The 17,500-nt window shown below is 42.1% G+C and overlaps 1 protein-coding gene across 2 annotated transcripts in view; it reads left to right on the top strand.

Annotated features, from left to right (window-relative positions):
* The window catches only part of SLC10A7 (solute carrier family 10 member 7), a 288,157-nt gene extending 272,103 nt beyond the window's left edge, over positions 1 to 16,054 (top strand). For both annotated transcript variants that reach the window (XM_056802748.1, XM_001376861.4), the window contains 2 exons: positions 12,582 to 12,727; positions 13,506 to 16,054. In XM_056802748.1, the coding sequence (XP_056658726.1) occupies positions 12,582 to 12,727; positions 13,506 to 13,535 (176 nt within the window). In that variant the 3' untranslated portion in view covers positions 13,536 to 16,054. The remainder of the gene's footprint in view (positions 1 to 12,581; positions 12,728 to 13,505) is intronic.
* The last annotated feature ends 1,446 nt before the right edge of the window (positions 16,055 to 17,500 follow it).

Raw genomic sequence — 17,500 nt, 5'->3', positions numbered from 1 at the left:
GGAGGAGCTCTCTTATGGCTTCCTCATGCACTAGATTTGTTACTGTTCAATTGTTTTACTCGTGGCTGACTGACTCTTCGTGACCCCATTTGGGGTTTTCTTGGCAAAGTTACTGGAGTAGTGTACCATTTCCTTCTCCTGCGTGTTTGACAAATGAGGAAACTGAGGCAAAGAGGGCAAAGTGACTTGCCCAGGGTCACACAGCTAGTCTCTGAGTGCAGAGACTCCGGTCTCCATGACTCCGGACCTGGTACCCTCTCCCCACCACCACCTCGCTGCCCCGTGCACTAGGTTTTCTAATTGCGTCTCAGGGGTTTCCAAGCCCTGTTTGAGCCGGGGACCCAATTCTTCCCGTGCTGTTCCACCTTGTATTCCAGAGATGGAGCCGCCCACTGCGGGACGGGAAGTGTTTCCACCATGGGGCACTGCCGGGTAAAGCACCTTGCCTGGGGCCACACAGCTCTTGGGCGTCAGAGGTGAGACCTGAACCCAGATCCTCCCGATAGCAAGTCTGGCACTCTGCAGGAGGCCACCCTACCACCTTCCAAATGGAAAATGGGCCCCACACATTCAGCTCCGTGCGACTGTGAAAGAGGAAACAACGTGTCACCGCAATGAGCTGAGCAAAGCATTCAGCCAACTTGAGAGAATACACACGAGCTTCGCGGTGTCCCTTCGGTATGAATAATCGGCATCCACTGCCTAGAGACGCGATGGGATCTGTCCAGGGCCACCCCACAGGCATGATGTCAGCTCAGCGCCCACCGCAGAGCCCACCCGAGCAGCCCGAAATCCTGGCCCGTCCTGCCCTGCTTCTGCAGCCTGGGGGCTCCTCAGGAGCCAGGGCCTCGCCCCCACCACAGAGTTCCTCCATGCCTCTAGGCGGGAGGATGGTAGGTGCCCCCCTCCCCCCAGCTCACAGTGCTGGAGGAGAAGAGGGGGCACCAGAAGAGGGCTCTGGGCTAGCTCCGGGATGAAAGTACCATCATTAGGTGGCAGAAGAGAGACCCAGAAGGAGCTGAAGCCCAGATGAATTTGGACCGGCAAGAAGGAGGGCATTCCAAATGGCAGGTCGAGTGGATGGGGGCATTGTGGAGGCAGCTTTGGCTGGAACTAGTCCAGAGAGGCTTGTTGGGCGAAGAAACGGAGATAAATTGAGATAATAGAATATGTGTGAAAGCAGCTTGTAAACTGTCAGGTAACACTTCCGCACCCGTGCGGGGTTATTAAGTTAGAGAGAATGGATGGATGGCAGGCAAGAAGAGCTTTCATTTGATATGACAGACAAGAGGGAGCCACTTTGAGTTCCTGAGCAGGGGAGTGACAGGATTAAAGTGTTTTATATGGTGTTTACTTTAGTTGTACAATAGTATATGAGAGTCTAGAGAAAGGAAAACCAGGTAGAAAAGTTACAGTTCAGGCCTGCGCAGTTTGCCTGATGTGGCTTTGACCGGAGCCAGGCTCACTCCAGATTCGCACCCATGCTGTAAGCCTGGTATAAACAAGTTCATTTCTACAGTCCTTTCTAGAGTCACTGGGCTCCTATCTATGTGATGCCTGCCACAGTAGGTTCCTAAGTAAACCACCCCAAAACAAAGATTAAAAATAGAATGTGTGTCTACGGAAGCCAACACACATTAATGTAGGTATAAGCAACATGTTTTATTGGGCTATGGAAGTGGTTTTTGTTTGTTTTTTAATGGAAGGAGACTACTTCTTGATTACTCAAGGACATGATTTTTATTTGATGTAGCAGTCCACACCTGTCTAGGGGCAAGGGAAACAGTTAATATGTACAGATTGTCTTAGAAGAGAGCATGCTCAGTCTTGCACATGGCTGGGAAAGCCTCTGACCCTTGACCCCAGCTTCCCCCAGGTTAGGCGGAAAACAGGTTTCTTTGTGTTCACCTGGTTAAGAGAAACCACACCTATACCTTGTCTAACCAATGATAATCATCCCTATGTATTGTGTATATTTGCATATCAAAGAGATTAAATACAGCCACAGCAAGCTCCACCTTTCCTCTTCCTCTCTTCCCTCTCTTCCTCACTTGGATCTCAGCTCACACTGATGCCTGTCCTTGCTGGAGTTTATCTTTCTCACCTGGGACCTGGCCTTCAACCAGGCATTTTCTTTTCTCTATCATCTCTCCAACCTGTGTGGTATTAAGTTTGGATCACTGGATGGTACAAGCCTTCTGAGTAGTCCACTGATCATAGTATTGCTGTGGCTCATTGATAATTAATAAGGCCTGGATTTCTGACTCATTCCTGCCACCTCATATCTCTAATTTGGCTCCGCCATCCCCCTCGGGTATCCAATACTTCTATCCTTCCTCTATCTTCCTACCTTAAAGCTTCTCTCCCCTCAGGAAGCTTTATTTATCAAACCAAAAAAGCTAAAACTTGACTTTTTAAACAAACTAAATTTTACTTTAAAAATACAAACTTTTGGGGCAGCTGGGTGACTCAGTGGATTGAGAGCCGGGCCTAGAGATGGGAGGTCCTGGGTTCAAATCTGGCCTCAGACACTTCCTAGCTGTGTGACTCTGGGCAAGTCACTTAACCCCGTTGCCTAGCCTATACCAGTCTTTTGCTTTGGAGCCAGTACCCAGTATTGATTCTAAGATGGAAGATAAGGGTTTAAATAAAAAATACAAACTTTACAACAACCACCCAGCCAGCCATTAGCAAATCATAAGCAAAAAGATTTGAAGCACAGCTATGATGGGAGCTTTTGAATTCAAGGAACATAAAATAAACATATTAAAATAGGGGGAAAAAAACCTAGTTGCAGTACTTATTGTTTTATCCTTTCCATCATGGGTATAGGATAAAAGAAAACTCTTACTTGCTTGTTAGAAGAAGAAAGCTCACACTTCAAGTTCCTTCTTGGCAGATGTCAGTTGAAAGCTTTGCTTATGGAATATGCTGCCGTGTCAAAGCCTGTTGGATAATTTTAGACAAATGTGTCATGTGTGACATGGAAATATGGCACGCTGTACATTAGTGATTTCCCTAGTGTTTGGATCAGGTAATAACGTGCCGGCAAAGTGCTCTTTATCTCTACACACTGTGTACTTGGATAGCAATGGGGATATGCTCTGGGTAGAAATTACTTTAGTCAGAAAAAGAATCCATTTACGATGTGTGTCTTCTAACATCTTTCAGACAATGCCTTGTATTAAAGAGGCATTTTTTGATTAATGTTTCATAAACATTTTTCAGCATGACAGCTTAAAGTCCCAGTAAAATTGTAAATGCAGGCCTAGTGTTCACTTTCATAAAGTCAAATGTCGTCTCATAAAGTCTTCTTGGATCCTGTCAGTCCTGGTGACACAGAATCAGTACCTGGCAGCATTAAAATTAATTTTCTTCATTTATTTTGCGGCACTGATAGTGAGATGAAAAGTGCCCCTTATTTCAGCTTTTGTTAGGAAGGAAGGAAGGAAGGAAGGAAGGAAGGAAGGAAGGAAGGAAGGAAGGAAGGAAGGAAGGAAGGAAGGAAGGAAGGAAGGAAGGAAGGAAGGAAGGAAGGAAGGAAGAGAAAGAAAGAAAAAACTTAATAAGTTTCATTACTCTCAATTTTTTTTTTGTTTAATTAATGTAAAAGCACAACAGTAGTTTCTGGAGAGACATGTAACAGAACATAAGGACACCAATGAACTCTTTAAGAGAAAGGATTGTATTTTCAGCATTTATTTTCTCCATGCCCCTAGCATCATGCCTTGCTCTTTAATACCTTCGAATTTCTTACCTTTTCCTACTAGCAAGATATCCCTCTCCAAATCCCAGTCTTAGGTTAACCTTGTCAACACCATTCCAGCCCCCATTTGTTTGGTATTTCATCTCTCCCTAAATTAGGCATTAGGATTGTATTTTATCATCATAGGATTCTGGTAGGGTTCTTTTTTTCCCTCTGTTTTTTAGTAAAGAAGTATTGGTACTAACTTAAAACTAAAAATATGAAGAATTCTTCTTGTGAATCCATCAGCTCCAAACTCTTTTCCTTTGTTAGTTCCATTACAGTTAGATTTATTTCCCTACTGAGATCAAGTTATTTGAGATCTCAATCTGGTTTTCTAATAGTTTAGGCATTTTATGTTTTTGAAAGTATTCATCTATTTTGGGGGGTGTTCTCAATTTTTTTGTATGTAACTGCAAATTATGGTCTTACTATTCTTTTTATTTTTTCTGGTTTTGCTGTGATTTCACTTTGCTCATTCACTATTTTATTGATTTGTTTTTCTTGCTTTTCTCTTACTGGATTATCTAAGGATTTGCCAATTTTGTTAGTCTTTTCAAAGAATCAATTTTTAGTTTTCTTTATCATTTATCATGGGGTTTCTTGTTTCTAATTTATCTATTTTCCCTCAAATTTTTGGTATCTCTTCTTTTGTTCTTAATTTAGGTTTGATTGATTTTCTAATTTTTTTAAGGTACAGTCTGTTCCTTAATCCTTTTCCCCCTAATTTGTTAATGTATAATTGTAAGGATATCATTCTTCCCCTGAGGACTGCTTTAGCTGCATCCCAAGAATGTTGGTATATTGTTTCATCATTGCCATTTTCTTTTACATTGTTTCTATAAATTGTTCTCTGACCCACTCATTATTTAAAATTTCATTGTTAAGTCATCATTTGAGACTGTATCCTATGTTAGTGGACTTTGAACCAGTTTCTATTCTTATTGTATTGTGGTCTACAACAGATATATTAACATTTCTGCCTTTTTACATTTGTTTGCCATCTCTCTGCCCCCTAGTACATGGTTGATTTTTCTAAAAATTTCACATGGTAACAAGAAATACGTTTGTTCTGCTGTCCTTTAGAAGACATCATAGATGTTTTAACTCTAGATTCTCCAAACATTTGTTCAGTTCTGTATTTTCCCTTTTGTTTAACCTCCTGTAACATTTATCCAAGACCCAGAAAGGGATATTGATGTCTCCTGTCAGTATTGTGTTACTGTTTGTATCTTCTTATAGCCCAGATGATATTTACTTTATGAATTTGGATGCAAAGGCATGTGGAGTATATGAGTGTGTTACTACTATTGGTTCGCTATCTATGCTTCTTTTCAACATAATATAGTTTCCTTGCTTTTCTCTTTATTTTTGGAATGTTTGCTTTTGCTTTATCTGATAGCATGATGGCAATTCCTGATTTTTTGGATTCATTTGATGCATTTTCCCCATCCTCTCAGTTTTATTTTGTGTATGTCTTTGTTTTTAAAATGAGTTTCTTGTAAGCAACAGATTGTAGGGTTTTGTTTTCTTATCCAATCTGTCACTTTTTTGTTTTATTAGATTGTTTAATCCATTCACATTTAAAGTTATGAATTAGATTTATATTTTCCTCCATATGTTTCTTTTTATTCAAGTTACAATTTCTTTTCCTTCTTCTGCTGTAAACACAGTATTATGTTCCTTCAGTTACTTTACATTAATCTTTTTAAAATTAATCAATCTGTTTCCACTGGCTCTTTTCCCTTTATCTCTGATCCCCTCATCCTTTTGTTATCCCCTTCCCTTTAGAGTTCTGTTTATTAGCTCCTCACCTTTGCTTTTATCTGGTATATTCCTTCTCCTTTTCTTCTCAAATAGACTCAGTTAGATTCCCTCTTCCTTCCTCTTCAGCCTCTCCTCTTCATTAGTTTTTTTAATATGATTTTTACACTCCTTTCCAAAAAGGATTTCTTTTACTCTCTTCATCATCCATCTTCTCTTTCTGTTTACTCTAGATTCTAATTCTCTGATTTGTGATACACCTAATATCTGGTTTTTGTCCTGTCTCTTCTCTGTATTCTTCCTGCAATCAAAGCTTCTAAAGCATAGAGGCTAGGCCAGTGATGGTGAATCTATGGCACAAGTGCCAAAGAAGGGCACACGAGCTCCCCCTCCACCCACCCACCCACCCCCCGCCCTTGCCCTCAGTTCATTACTAGAAATGCAGAGGGACTCTGGTGGAGCAGTTCCTCTCCCCCTCTCCATTGTGCCTGATACCATTTTTTCACATTCCCCCCACCTTCCCAGCAGCCCAATGGGAGCACACTGGAGGTAAGGTGGGCAGCTCACAGGCAGCAGAGCTGGAAGGGAAGAGAGAGCTTGGGCCACTCCCCTCCCCCTCTCTATACTCACTAAGGACATTCCTTACTTCTCCCACCTCTCCACCCAGCAAGCCAATGGGACCACTTCCTCCCTTCCCTGTGTGGGGTAAAGAGGGGGGGCACACCACACCCCTCCATCTCTAGTAGGTTCACCATCACTGTTCCAGGCTCTGCCCTATAGGTACTTTCTGTCCCTGCCTCCTAGCTCTTACCCTCTGGATTCCCTTTTCCCTTTGTTTCTCACTCTCAGAACAATGACAGTTATTGCAGGTGTCAAAAGACACCACCCCAGGGGGAAGGTCCCCTCCTCTGCCACTGATCTATAGCCTCTCTTGCTTACCTTTTTTCTATTTTTGCTTGGAAATCTTCCTGTGTTCATGCTCTCTTGCTCCTTCATGAGAGTACATATTCTCCTCCTTCCCCCTCTCTCCCTGTCTCTCTCTAACCCCCCTCCATCCTTCCCTTTCCCCTCTCCTCAGGATAAGTAGTTTTGCAAGTGCCAATCACCCAAGCCTCAACCACTGTGGTAAGGTTATAATATTCCTTCACATACAGGAGTATTTTGATCAGTGCAACCTCCAAAGTAAGCCCTCCTCTTTCCTTTTCCCTCTTTTCAACCTTCCAGTCTCCATCATCTCTATACCACCTCTATCTTTTCACCCATTCCCCTCTAGGTTTTTCTCTTTCTGAGACCATAGAAGTCACCTTCCCTTCATTACTAGCTCTTGATTTGACCCTAGCACATCATTCACTCCTCTCTATGGCATTTCTTCACCCCCTTTCATGTGCCCTTCCATTCTGGCATATAGTCCCACAAAAGAACCATTCACCTGTCAGCAGAGCATCACCAGATTCTGGCCATAAATGCCTCCATCCACTTCTTCTCTATTATCTCTACCAGATTTCCACCATCATTCCTGTCTTCTGGTGTACATTTAGAAAGAAGTCTCTTCCTGACTTTTCTGTTTCTACTCTTGCTATTAATGTCCTTTTTATTGCTATATTTATTCACTTGTTTGTTCCTGTTGTTTGGAGTGTTTGAGAAGCAAATAGTCTCTTCAGTTCTGATTTTCCTTCTTAAAATATTCTAGCCTTTTTTATTTCTGAGCTTCCATCTTTGGTCTTGTATGGTTAAGCTCATATTTGTAGGATAAGTCACCCTGGGTTGCATCCTAAACTCCATCTTTCCTCAGAATATTATTCTATTAATTTCTTCTTTTTCTAGCAGATGTGGGGATAGTTTTGTATTATTTGAATGACCTTTCCTTTGTATATGAAGATATTTCTCCTGATGGCTTGCATAACTTGCTTCTGTAAGGGTTAAATTGGGAGTTTTGACAAAATAAAAGAGCAGCTTTTAATAATTTAAGTTTTAATGAGACTATAGTAGAGTTGTAAATTAATTTTATCCCTCTAAGCCAGAGAAAAGAAAACTTCTAGCAGCTTTTAACAATTAACAATTTAGTTTAATTAAAATAGAGATAGTAAAATGAATATAGTAAAGGAGAGAAATATAGGAAAGAGGTAGAGAAAGAAATTGCCTAATACCTAACTAGCTATAACTGCTGTTAGAGAAAGTTCAGCTGGTCATCCTTCAGCTCAGCACACCAGGCAGAATTTATCACCAACTAATCACCAACTCACACCACCAGCAACCAACTACCAAAGACCAACCACCTCCTAAATCAGAAAAGGTCAAAAAGCCCTCTCAGGAGTCACACTGACCTTTTATATCCCCTTCTTTCCTCACTTCCTGTCTCTCTGGTTTCTACTTCCTTTCACTTTGGGTTGGTATATCTTTACACATCTCTATGGTAAAAGGACCTCCAGGTCCCCAGTTAAATTAGAGAAAGGGATTAAGAATTCCCTTTTACACTTCTTAATTGAATTGTTAAATTTATCTACTATGTATCTTAGAATTTTTAGGTGTGTTTTTTTTTCCTGTAAGCAATCTGTGAATTCTGTGAAATAGAATTTTAATTTCTTGTGTTTAGAAGTTCTAGGTAGTTCTATCATGTTCTTCTTTAAGGTGTTACAGTTTGGGGTTTTTTTTCCCTATTGTTTTCTTCTGGGAATTCTATGATCCCTAGGTTGTCTTCTTGTAGATTGTCTTTGAGATCAGTAAGTTTTGCTTGTATAACAAGCATTTTCTTTTAATATTATTAATATTCTTGATTGTCCTTATGTCTATGTATTTGAATCCCCAATCTAGTATTCTCTTCTGTTTTTTTGGTAAGATTTTCCATTGCAGATCCCAGTTTTTCTATTCGGCCCATTATTTTTGCTAAGAAGGACATAAATTCCGCTCTCATGATTTTCATTTCTCTCTTAAACCTCTCAGGAATTGCATATTATGGTTCCACGTTCCCCTCAAATTCCACAAGGCTTCTGTCTCATCAGGTGTTGTGTCATTGTCTTTTATTTTGCGATTATTATTCCTGGATACTTGAACTTAGTTACTTGATACAACAACCTTCTTATTTCCTTCTGCTGTTCTATTTTTCCCATTGATTTATCTATTTATATTCAAGGTCTTTGAGATTTTTTTCCTGAAATCTTTGGTACTTTTATTTTCCCACCCAGACCCTGATTGTGATTTCTTTGGGGATTCGATTTCAGAGCGTCTCAGCATTTTCTCCTACTGGGCACTTCCTAGTTATCCAACCTAGGTCCCTACCCCCAGCTGACTTTTGGGTGGTCACCAGCAGCCCCATTTAAGATCTCTGTTCCTTCTTCACACTGATGGAGCACTTTCCCCCCACCTCCACCCCCAGCCACCATATTCATGGTCCCATGCTCAGCTTTGACAGGTCAGATCCCCGTAGCTTCTGGGTTAGAGCCCTGGAGAACTGGTGAAGCCTGAAGCCAGGGAGGAGGGATGAGCTGGCTTTTGGTGCCTCGGGTAGGCTGCAGAACCCATGTTCTGCTAATGTCACGCTGATGGCAAATGTCAAGAGATTCATGCACTCTCCGCTCTGAGGCCATCAGGACCCTCCTCTGCTCTCTTTGTCATTTGACTTCACAGGGCTCACTTCTTTATTTGTAAAATGAGACGACTGTGAGGCTCCTTCCTGCCTTAAGTCTAGAACCCCTGACCGGCATTTCTCTTGAGGGGAGGTCTCCTTCTCTCCCAAGGTGGCTTCTCATTCCATTCTCTGGAGTAAACCATAAAATTGGCCCAATAGTGTGTCATCAAAGCCATAACTGATTATTTTTGAAAACTGAGAAGAGACTAAATATAGAACTTGTAGCATCTGAAGAAAGAGCTTTGGAGGTTTTCTAATGCAGCCCCTTCATTTTGCAAAAGAGGACACTGAGGTCAGTCATTCTTTCTGCTCTTCCACACTGGAGTCCTTGTAATTTCAGCAAACAGTTTAGTTCCAAACCTGCCTCAAATGGGAGAGGATTGATGATCTCTCTGGGCAAAGCATTCACTGATACTTCCTCTCCTTCCTGCTATCCTTTTGGCTATCTCTTATGAAAAGGCTTCCTGATCCCCTAATCCATCTAGAGCTCCAGAGACCATCTAGTCCAACTCCCCTCATTTTAAAGATGAAGAAAGTGAGCCCCAGAAAAGTTAATGCAGGTAGTAAGGGTCCAAGGTAACATTTGAATCCACAGTCTCTGACCCTAGATCCCATTGCTTTGCCCAGTGTACCACACTGTTTCCCCAATGGTCAGCATTCTCTCTCTCTCTCTCTCCTCAAATTATCTTGTACTTCTTTTTCTGTGAACAAGTTGTGTCTCCCAGTAGATTTTAAGCTCTCTAGCGGAAAGGAATCATTTTCTTTCTTATTTTCTTTTTATTTTGTCTGCTTATCCCCAGCAACTAAGAGAGTTTCTAAAGTAGTGGTCATTTCCTAATTATTGAGCTGATTTGGGTTGGGTGATCCCAAACATCTTAAAACCAAATTAATTTTCTCTCAGAAACAGGAAGGAGAGATCACATTCTCTACCTTCTATGTTCTTGGTCTTGGTTTTGGTGGCTTTTACCCTGCCAGTATACGTAGGAGATAAGTCTAAAGTGTCATACTCTTCTCAATCATCAAACATCAATCAATCAGCAAACATTGATTGCTGACTGTATTCAGAACACTGTTCTAGGCATTGGAGGTTGTGGAGTAAGTATAAGATAAAATATTTCAGGCCCAGTCCCTGTCCTCCACGAGCTGACAGTCCAACTATATGAAGATAATTTTTTTAAAGGCAAATAGTTTTTTTATTTTTTTTTATTTTATTACAGTAACAAATCTATACATAAGTTTTCCATGGTTACATGATTCAGGTTCTCTCCCTCCCCTCTTGCCTCCCCACTCCTGGATCTGACAAGCAATTCCACTGGGTTATACATGAATTTACACTCAATACCTCTTTCCAGATTATTCATTTTTAATAGAGTAATCTTTTAAAACCCAAACCCTAAATCCTATATCCAAAAAAGCAAATATTTAAATAATTATTCTGGTAAGGGTGTAAAAGCTAGCTCACTGCCTTTTCTCTCCCCACTATATTGCCCATTTTCTAGTTGGGTACTGTTGCTCTAATGGTTAAGTGTTTTCAGTTTATTGCAGATAATATGTGAGACTATGAAAAGGGAGCTCTGGTGAAATACATTTTTGCATAAAGATTAGAAATTTATTAGAAGGTAAAAATAATTGAAAGGCATTACTACCTCCCTTCCTGTGTAATAATAATAATTTTTAAAAAGTGATTTATGGGCCATCAGCACACCCATTAATGTGCTGTCACGTTGGTGCTCAGCAATCTAGCTCAGTGGAGCCCTCCCTGGGAAGGCACTAGGGCTTACACCCAGCAGCCACACACACATAGTCTCTCTCTCTCTCTCTCTCTCTCTCTCTCTCTCTCTCTCTCTCTCTCTCTCTCTCTCTCTCTCTCTCTCTCTCTCTCTCTCTCTCACACACACACACACACACACACACACACACACACACCTTCAGTTATCATTCTGTGCTAGAGATCCTTCCATTAAGGCCCCCCAACTATCCTCGCTACTACACTGAGCCAGTCACTACACACATCTGCATTCCAGATCAATTTACTCTAATGAGAAGGGCTTCAGAGTTCCCAGACTGCTTTTCCTCTTTTTTCCTTTAACTCTCTTTTCCCAGACAAAATGTTGTGAGAAAGTAGCATAGCTTGTGTTTCCACATTTCCAAGTCTCTTTAACGTCCAGTGTAATAGGATACAGCCAGATTCTCCTTCTGCAGTTTAATGACTTCTCTCACTTCCAGTGGGAGACTAGCCCAAGCAACATGGCAGAGACCTTGGCAAATGTTGCTCTTCTTTCAGAGGTTCAGAGGCATTCATGGTGGAGTTCTGAAGACCTTCAAAGGCTGACACTTTGCCTTGCCTAGAATCCACCTCTACCTCCAGGATGAATGGGATCCTATTGTGTGATAATGCTATGAGGCATATAAGGGAGTGCATGAACTTGCTTACTCTTCTTACCCATAGATTGCTCTCCCAGTACAGTTGCTTTCCTTAGTATTCTCGTGTATTTTGTTTTATGCACCTAACAACGCTCTGTGAAGATTAAAAGTAATATACAAAACTCAATTATTATATTTATAAGATTTATTAATAATAATGAACGTAAAAAAGAACTAGCTAAAAAGGTGCTAACCCAGCTCACTTGCAAAAGAGAGAGAGGGAGGAGTCACAGCAAACTTAAATACAATCCCATAAAAGGGAGGACACAGGAAAAGGAAAAAGGATTCTAGGTAATACAGAAAGGAATTTTGGGTAATGTAGTTTTTAGGGGTTCAAGAATTTCCAACTATACAACTCTGAGGGGGGGGGGGGTACTAGATGGCCAAAAGAGTCCCTGATGCCAGAAGAGAAAACCTCTGGCTTAAAGCATTGGCTATCTCCCTGAAGTCTCAAGCCCCCCCCCCCCCCCCCACACACACACCCATTATAGTCAATAAGCCTTTACTAAGCACCTACTGGATGCAGGCACACGCCACAAGCAAGTAAGGAACAGCCTCTGCCCTTAGGGGTTTCCCAACCTAATGGGGGAGACAGTGAGCAAATAATGATGTACAAACAAGCCAGAGATGGGATGAAGCGGAGATGATCCCAGAGGGAGGCACCAGCATTAAGGCTTCTTGTGGAAGTCCAGATTGAAAACTTGAGGTGGGAAGATAGACACCCGGCCAGGAGGTCACAGGGAAGGGAATGAGATCTGAGAAGGGGGGAAGGGGCCGGGATAGGAAAGGCTCAAAGCCAGAGAGGATGTTACATTGGAAGCTCGAGGCACGCGCTGCCGGGTTAGAGCTCAGCCAGGAAGCTGTGACAGGCATGGAGCTGTGAAAGGAAACCGAGGCAGGGGAACGCCACCACGGCTCATCCTTGAGCTTTTGGGGTTTTTATCATGAAGATATTTTACTGAATCTAATGGCGATGTCCAAGATGGCCTCGAGCCCGCGCCTCAGCTCTTTCCTCTCCTCTAGGGATCCCCATGCTAAAGATCGTGTTCGCGGGCCACGAGCACCTGTCGCTCATCTCCGTGCCCTTGCTCATCTACCACCCGGCGCAGATCCTGCTGGGCAGCCTCCTAGTGCCAAGCATCAAGTCTTGGATGGTGTCGAGACAGAAGGTAGGAAGTGCGCGCGATGCAAGGGCCTGGGAGAGCCCAAACAAAAGGGAGCCCTGAGCAGTGTGCCCTCTTGTTTCTAGCTTCTATCGGCATCCGCAGCATCCCCCCGGGGCATCCTCACCGTCGGAATTCACCCACGAGGAGTTAGTTCAAACGTCAGAGTTTTGAATATAAGGATGAAATTTCACTCGAAAGAGAGAATTTTTTAAAGAATCACCCCAGTGCCACCCCTGCTAAGCCAAGTTTCACACCCTTGCGGCCACTTTAAAACCCCAGCTCAGCTGCTTTAAGGGTCTTCCAGGCCCTCTACACACTCCAGCCCCCAGATGCCCCACAAGAGGCCCTGCTAGGAGGAGGGTGTTCAGGAGGCCTCTCGACATTTGGGGTGGTTGCTTGGTTAGAATTTTCGTTCCCTGCCGCTCCCCAATAACAGGAGAACCCATTTGTATGGTGCTGGAAGATTCACAACACCCTGGGAGATGGGTAGTCTGTGGATTCTTATCCCCATTTTACAGAGGAAGAAACTAAGTCTGAGAAAGGTAAAGTGACTTGTGTCTGTGCTTCCTTAGCCCTTGTGGGAAACCAACAACCCAATCTGAGTCTCTTCATTAAGGTTGTAGTGGGGAAAAGCCTGGCAGCCAAAGTCAGAGGACCTGGGTTCAAATCCCAGCAAAGCTCCTTATTGCCTTTGGGCCCTTCCCCCATCTGCAGTAGGAGGGAGCCTCAAAGCTCCTTCCCCTGCTGTCCCACTCACCCCTTGTTTCTGCTTGTCTCCTAGGGTGTGAAGCTGATGAGGCCAACAGTATAACCCCAGGGGACCCCGAGTCGCACCTGTGTATATATGTACAATATGTACAATCACACCTTCGGAAGACCCGTATTTGTGAATGTTGCTTCCATGCATATTTTATTTTTTTATGTGAAAAAAGAAAAGATAGACCTATTTAAGTGCCTTAAAATGCGGCCAGAGCCTTGGTCCCAGACCTCCCTGCTGGGGACCAGCAGAGGCTGTACAGTATTTTGGAGTCATTTATTTTTCTAACTCAGTGAAGAGTCATCCTAGTGGAGAAGCAACCCTTAGATTATTCCCCTTCCCCATTTTCTGGGTGACGACGATGACGACGACGACGACGACACAACTGTGGCAGATGCGAGCCAGCTGAGAAAAGGTCCAAAGACCCAGAGAATACCCTTCTGCTGGCCAACTTTAGGGAGAACATTTCCAAAGTTTTTCCTTGAATCCCTCAACTTTTTAATGTGTGTGTGCGTATGTGTGTGTGTGTGTGTGTCTCCTTTATTCTAAAACTGTGACATGCCTTTTTCTTCTCTGTGTATACTCAGCATGGGGCCAGAGAGTCGATGGATGGATGCTAGAAAGAGCGGAGAATATTTGCATTCATTGACATCTCTTTCTAGACATTCCTTCAAATTAAGGGTGTCCTCGAGACAATTCTTTGGATTCCCTTGTACGAGCTGGTGGCATTTTTCTGTCTTCAAGTCTTCCTAGGTCGTTTCAAAGGCACCGATGTTTGAGTTTTACATGGGAAGTTCTGGGGGAGGCAGGGGAGACCTCTTTCTCTCTCTCTCTCTCTCTCTCTCTCTCTCTCTCTCTCTCTCTCTCTCTCTCTCTCTCTCTCTCTCTCTCTTTGTCTCTCTCTTTGTCTCTCTCTCTGTCTCTGCCTCTCTCTGTCTCTGCCTCTCTCTCTCTCTCTCTGTCTCTCTCTCTGTCTCTCTCTCTCTCTCTCTTTGTCTCTCTCTTTGTCTCTCTCTCTGTCTCTGCCTCTCTCTGTCTCTGCCTCTCTCTCTCTCTCTCTGTCTCTCTCTCTGTCTCTGTCTCTGTCTCTCTCTCTGTCTCTGTCTCTGCCTCTCTTTCTGTCTCTGTCTTTCTCTGTCTCCCTCTCTCTCTCTGTCTCTGTCTCTCTCTCTCTCCGTCTCTCTCTCTGTCTCTGCCTCTCTGTCTCTCTCCGTCTCTCTCTCTGTCTCTGCCTCTTTCTGTCTCCTCTCTCTCTCTCTCTCTCTCTCTCTCTCTCTCTCTCTCTCTCTCTCTCTCTCTCTCTCTCTCTCTCTCTGTCTCTGTCTCTGTCTCTCTCTGTCTCTGTCTGTCTGTCTGTCTGTCTATCTGTCTCTCTCTCGTTACTATTCATTTTTACCCCCACTTCCCTTCTCTTTCCCTGTCAGTCTGCCTCAGGCAGGGAAGAGGGCCAGGAAGGCGTCAGCAAAGGGCCACCCAGAGCCACATTCCACCCCAGGGACCAAAGTGATTTACTTTTACTGTTACAGAAAGAGCCGCCTCTGTGCAGCCTGTTACATGGGAGCAGGGGAGACTCCTTTTCCTCCTGCTGGCCGGAGGGAGTCTCAGGGCAGAACGCCGATGCCCCGGTGCCTTGGTCTGCTTCCGTAGTACTAACAGAGGAACCCTTCCTGGGGCGCGCAGTGACTTAGTCCTGTCTAAATCTGTATCGCTCCCACTGCTGGCTTCTGAAAGGATGTTTCCCCAGCTTTTATGGCATTGCCTTCTTCATAGCTTTTCTGGTCCTTATCTTTAGGCCTTACGGACTATCCCACAGATGAATGGGAAGGATGATTTGTACTAGTCCCCCTAAAGTGCCACCTTACTGGGAGACCGTCACGGCTCCTGGCTTGGGCCAGTATTTTTCAGAGTCTTTTTTCTGATGATTGCAGACATGCATGTAGGGGAAATTGGGTGGGAGCAGTGGAGATGGCCCTGTGAGTGGTGTTTTTCTGTTTGGTAACTCTGGGCTTGTTTCAATTTCATTGTAACTGAAGGGCAAAACATGTAGTCTGGTCTTCTGGTCTATCTTACAAACAAATATGAGCCTACGTAGTCATTTCTCTCTGGTCTTTGTACACTGCTTCCCCCTGGATTCCAACTGATCTACCTCTGTTACTGACTCTAACACCTACAATAGGTGTGATTTGGGGTTAAAATAAAATCCAGTTACAAACACTCTTGACCCAGTTTTATCATCTAATTTAGGCAACATTATCTCTCACCCCCTCCTATACCCCACCCATGTCTTAAGTTTGTACATAATAATGCAGTAAGTATTATTATGGATGGTTTCAGAGTCATCTGGATGGTATGTGTTTATGTCCTTATTTTTATGCAGACATGGTAGCAGATGATTCCAAAAGGGACATAAAGCAAAATTGGAATTCATTTTTAATTTCCCTTTATTGGGACTTAATTATTTCTATCTAAAATATTCCGTTGGATTGATAGACTGCTAAACTGTTCATTTCATGCCTTTATTTTTGCCTAAATGTATTTATGAAAAGAAATATATCTGATGATATTTATGTGGATATGACTGTTCATCTGGATATGTATTTGGTTGTGTTGGTTTCCTAATTTGATTTCTTTTGCCAAATGAGGACATATATTTTGCCATATATTCTAAAACTTTTTTCAGTAGTGTTTTTTTTTAAAAACCTGCCCTATTAAAACTTTAAACAAACAAATATATATATATATATGTAGAAATATTTAAATTACATAAATGGGAAATTTTTCTAAACATGAGGTTTAGGGAAGTAATGATCAAATGGACTGTTTATGACAAATTGAAGATGAAAATGGCAAATTTTAGAAATCATTAGAAAATATATAAAATATACAAATATATAAAATATACAAATACAAAAGAAAATATATAAAAGTATACATCAGACTTTTTTAACCTTTACATTTTTTATTTTAACTTTTTCTTTTTAAAATTTAAGTCCCAAATTCTCTCCTACTCTTTTCTCTACACAGTGAAAAGGCAAACAACATGGTATCAATTTTACATGTGAGATCATACAAAATATTTTTATATTAGCCATATTTTTGAAGTGATAAAAATTAAATTTATAATATAATATAAATTTATAAAATTTAATGATAAAAATCATACTAAGAGTTCATCAGTTCTCTCTCTAGAGGTAGATGGCATTTTTTCATCATGAGTCCTTTGGAATTGCCTTGGATTACTTTATTGATCAGAGTAATCAAGACTTTCACAATTGATCATCTTTACTATGTTGCTGTTATTGTACACAATGGTCTCTCGGTTCTTCTCACTTCACATTGCACCAGTTAGATAGATCTTACCATGTTTTCTAACCCTCTCCCCCATCCCCAGCATCATTTCCTACAGCACAATAGTACTCCATCACAATAGATGCCACAACTTGTTCAGCTGTTCTTCAGTTGACAAATATCCCCTCTATTTCCTGCTCTTTGCCGTCATGAATAGAGCTACTATAAATATAAAGAACCTCTAGGTCCTTTTTCTTTGATCTCTTTGGAATATAGACCTAGTAGTGCTATTTCTGAATTAGTCTTAACCAGATTTTGGGGTCCTACTTCCATGAATGAGCTCCCCACACTTTAGTTGATTCAAACTAGTTGCTTAGAATCATTTGTGGGCATGATAAGCTGAATATGAAGCGTTAGACTTCACAATGTCCCAAAAGTCCATATTAAGTAAATATTTTTTCCCCTAATAACCTTAAATTCCAGGACTTGTCCTTCCTTTCAGATCTTCTAGGGTAGTTGTATTGATTGCTACAGGTACCAAAGAACTAGCTCCAGCCTCAGTGGCAATGTACCAATTCATGGAGGAACCAAGAAAAACCTGATCAAGATTTTCTAAAACCATTTCTTGTTCTTAAAGAAAGGGAACAAACTAAAACACAATTGCTTACACCCACTATTCCCTTCCCCAGGTAACCAAGTTAAATGCAGGATCCATAAACCATAGGCTAGTG

This window comes from Monodelphis domestica, chromosome 6 (genome assembly GCF_027887165.1).
Source record: "Monodelphis domestica isolate mMonDom1 chromosome 6, mMonDom1.pri, whole genome shotgun sequence".
In the NCBI taxonomy this organism is placed as follows: Eukaryota; Metazoa; Chordata; class Mammalia; order Didelphimorphia; family Didelphidae; genus Monodelphis; species Monodelphis domestica.
Note: the sequence above shows the minus strand (reverse complement) of the source record. Positions and strands in the feature narration are given on the sequence as shown.